The 4,566-nt window shown below is 39.3% G+C and overlaps 1 protein-coding gene across 1 annotated transcript in view; it reads left to right on the plus strand.

The window, feature by feature from the left end:
• LOC101854268 (glucagon-like peptide 1 receptor) overlaps positions 1-4,566 on the plus strand; it is a 72,064-nt gene that overhangs the window by 56,662 nt on the left and 10,836 nt on the right. The window contains exons 5-7 of the mRNA XM_035971240.1: positions 598-702; positions 1,869-1,986; positions 3,192-3,360. Coding sequence (XP_035827133.1) covers positions 598-702; positions 1,869-1,986; positions 3,192-3,360 — 392 coding nt within the window. The remainder of the gene's footprint in view (positions 1-597; positions 703-1,868; positions 1,987-3,191; positions 3,361-4,566) is intronic.

The following is a 4,566-nucleotide window of genomic DNA, read 5'->3' on the forward strand; positions in this document are numbered from 1 at the left end:
CTTCTTCTTCTTCTTCTTCTTCTTCTTCTTCTTCTTCTTCTTCTTCTTCTTCTCTCTCACACACATTCGTTTTTTTTCTGTCTTCCTATATTTCGCTCCCTCTTTCTTCCTGTTAGTGGTCTCCAAAGAATAAAAATGAAAATAAAAACCTTGTGCAAGTGGGAAAACCTTAGGCTCCAAATTCTCTTAAATGACGATCATTGTTAGTACTTTAGTTCTACTTGTATTCTTTTCTTGTCTTGTTATACCAGGAGGTGTCGAGGGGTCATGCAATTAATTGTCGAACATGGGCCAGGTTGTTGTGTTGTTGTTTTTGCTGTTTAGATGGTCACGTTTTTCTTTTCAGGGATCTTCTTGACAACGCCGATCTGTCTTTTTCTTGGTCTTCCTTTTATCTGGAAGCTATCGAATCGTATGTTGTAGGCCTTTTAGGCTGGCTGTTGTGGCCCTAATAGTGTTGATCGAGGAGGGAAAATATACACGTACAGTTTACATCTTGTTATTGAAAATTAACACAAATTATATAACATTTGTAAGAACAGAAAGTTACGTTTTAGTTTGCAGTCAAAGTTATCGTTTGTTTCTTTCTGTCCTCAGAATTTGCCACCAAACTGTGCACAGATAACGGGACGTGGTGGATAAACCCTGACCCGGAAGTGGGTCACGAGTGGACGAACTTCACCGACTGTGTCAAACCGTCCATTGATCTAAGCCTGCATGCAGTAAGTCAAAGGCTTTCCTTTCTGTGTTTGGGTCTATGTTTCTTAAATTAAGAAGTTATAGTCTTTTCCTCTGTAACAATTATTTCTTTAACGAAGTAAGCCACTGGACATAGTGTAGTTCTCTGGTAAGTAACAAAATTGTCGCTATCAATAGCCATGAACCCATTCCCACCTGGGAGAATTTGGGGGGAAAAGTGTGTTTCCCAAAGACACGATGTCGTGCCCCTTACGAGATTCAAACCCATGACCTTTGGAGAAAATTGGAGGGAAAAAAAACAAGAAAAAATCAACAGCAGGACAAGAATGATTTACTACGGAAATACGACTAATTTTAAAGACCATGACTCTGATTAAAGACTCCTAGTCATTCCATTCAGATTGAGGCATCGGAGTGAAATCATGTGATCATTAAAATGATGAAATTAAAAAAACTGACATTTTTTCTGGTCGTTGAGCAATTTATTTAAAAAAATTTTTGGCTCTACATCTTCTATGTCCATCTAAAGACACATTTCTGTGTGGAGTTTTACTGAAAAATATTGATTAAAGACACAAAAATTGTAAATTTTCAGTTTTTAAGGACGTTCAGGCTATGGTATTTACCAAACTTGGCGCCATTTTTTCACTAATTGTTCCTCTGAAACCAGGTAACCCTCATCTCCTTCAATTGCAAATATTTCGATTTCTATTCAAGATAAATGGATATTTATTTCACCAAAGACGACACCAATAACCCCATATACTCAAAAATTGTGTGTGTTTGTACGTGGTGAAACACCAAACCAATGTGTCAGGAACAGGACAATAATGATGTGTCTTATCTTATCTTATCTTATCTCATCTTACCGTATCTTATCTTATTTTATATTCTCTTATCTTATCTTATCTTGTCATATCGTATCTTTTCTTATCGTATCTTACTTTATTTTATTATTTCAACTTATCTTATCTTATTGCAGCTCGACCCGACGTTGTGTCTTTGGGAAAGGCACTTTACACGAATTTCCCACTTGGCTCGGTCCTTTCGGAGACGGACGTTAAACTCGGAGGCCCCGTCTCTTTAACAACCTAATAGTGTTGATAGGGGCGTTAAACCTATACCATTTCACCATTTTTTAACCTTATTGTCTTTACGATGTACCTATTGATCGTTGTTGTATTCCCCGCAGGCTCATGGGGATAAGCTGAGACTCCTATACACAATTGGGTACAGTTTTTCCTTGGGGGCGCTGCTGGTAGCTGTGATCATCATGCTGTGCTGCAAGTAAGTAATTTATTGTGAGATAGCGTGGGGAAATCAGGCGCTCGTTCAAAGAAACGGGCATTTTTCCGCAGATTTGAGGATTTTTATTGAATTTTTGTTGTTGTTTTGTTGGGGGGGGGGGGGGGGGGGTTTGGCTCAACACCTTGTATTTTTATTGAAAAACGTTGATTAAAGGCACAAAAAAGTAAATTGTCAGTGTCTATGGATTCTCAAACTAAGGAAATAATTAATCTTTGGCTGCTATTTTCTCACTAAATCTACCTCTGATATCAGGTAACCCCCACCTCCTTCATTTGCAAATATCTCGACTTGCTTTCTAGATAAATGGACATTTTATCATCAAAAGCAAGAAGAATGAACAAGCTTTAAGGAGATACCAATAACTCAACACGCCCCAAAAAAGACAAGAGCCTGATTCCACTGCGTCGTGACACATTTTATTGTTGAAATTCTATATCTGCTTTTCTGTCGGAAGTTCTTTTACTTTTAAAGTTTTGTTTCTCATTGGTTCATTCTCTCTCCTCCCTGACACTCTGGCTCTGTCTGTTTGTCTGTATGTCTGTCTGTCTGTCTCTGTCTGTCTTTCTGTCTGTATGTATGTATATTTATGTCTGTCTGTCTCTGTCTTTATCTCTGTCTCTGTCTCTCTGTCTCTCTGTCTCTCTGTCGTTCTCCCCCTCTCTCTCTCCGCCCCCCCCTCTCTCTCTCTCTCTCTCTCTCTCTCTCTCTCTCTCTCTCTCTCTCTCTCTCTCTCTTTCTCTCTCTTCCTCTCTAACACCTCTCTTTATCTGACCATCTACATAACTCTCTTTCTCTGTCTTTCCATGTCTTTCTTCCATTTTCTCCCCTCCCCTCTTCTCTCTTTCTCTCTTTCTCTCTGTCTCTCTCTCTCTCTCTCTCTCTCTCTCTCTCTCTCTCTCTCTCTTTCTTTCTCTCTCTCTCTCTGTCTCTCTCTTTAAACAGAAATGATCTTGTACTTACATGTATTATCAGATGATTCGAATTTATTCATGCGTTTTCTATGCCAGACAGACTGGCAAATTTTAGAAGCCCTCTGTCCAATACATGGTACTTGAAATTGTTTGAAATCCGTATTTTGAAGTGGCAGCAAATTCCCTAGTGTAAACTACCAAAGTAAACCAAGATCATATCAGACATTTAATCTAAACCGATCTCCTAATTATATATATTTACACTGTCTACAGACGCCTTCACTCCAAGTCCAACACGATGCACATCAACCTGTTCTCCGCGTACATCCTTCGAGCTGTCATCTCCTTCCTCAAGGACATTCTCTTCGTGGGCAACGTGGGCCTGGCAAAGGACGTCCGCACGGGGAAGGACGGGATCTTGGAATTTGTGCAGGACGCTACGGTACCCACAGATAAATAATAATAATAATAATAATAATAATAATAATAATAATAATAATAATAATAATTGCATTTATATAACGCATACCCATGCTCAAAGAGCATGCTCTATGCGCTTTACAACCATTATTACCCCAGCAGACCCTCTGAGAACACTCAGAAACATTCTCGGCTTCTGGGGAAGCATACAGTGCAAGCTGCGGATTTCACGCGCTCAAACACTATCAAACTGACAAGATTGTTCACTGTCTATAGCCGGGTACCCATTTCCACCTGAGTGAAGTGAGGAACATTTGTGTAAAATGTATGTCCCTAGGACACAATGTCGGGCCCCTGACGGGATTCGAACCCACGACCTTACGGTTGCGAGTCCGAGAGCCTAACCACTAGGTTGTCCTTATTCTTAGCGATGATTATGATAGTGAGAAGAAATAATAATTTATTATAACGATAAATTTATACCTAAATATAAGCCACGCTGATGTCAAAGTCAATTGCCAAAGACAATGTTATTGAAGCAAAAATTGGTGACAAACAAGAGTAGATGCCTATTTTCTCCCAAGTGCTTCTAGCAGGCAGGAATCATCAAGACCATCACGTACATAATACAACATGATACAAGGTATACCACTCAATCACAACAACATGACACAAGGTATACCACTCAATCACAACAACATGACACAAGGTATACCACTCAATCACAACAACATGACACAAGGTAATCCACTCAATCACAACATGACACAAGGTATACCACTCAATCACAACATGACACAAGGTATACCACTCAATCACAACAACATGATACAAGGTAATCCACTCAATCACAACATGATACAAGGTAGACCACTCAATCACAACAACATAACACAAGGTATACCACTCAATCACAACAACATAACACAAGGTATACCACTCAATCACAACAACATAACACAAGGTATACCACTCAATCAAAACAACATGACACAAGGTATACGACTCAATCACAACAACATGACACATGGTATACGACTCAATCACAACATGACACAAGGTATACGACTCAATCACAACAACATGACACAAGGTATACGACTCAATCACAACATGACACAAGGTATACGACTCAATCACAACAACATGACACAAGGTATACCACTCAATCACAACATGATACAAGGTATACCACTCAATCACAACAACATGATACAAGGTATACCAC

This window comes from Aplysia californica, unplaced genomic scaffold (assembly GCF_000002075.1).
Source record: "Aplysia californica isolate F4 #8 unplaced genomic scaffold, AplCal3.0 scaffold00402, whole genome shotgun sequence".
Taxonomy (NCBI): domain Eukaryota; kingdom Metazoa; phylum Mollusca; class Gastropoda; order Aplysiida; family Aplysiidae; genus Aplysia; species Aplysia californica.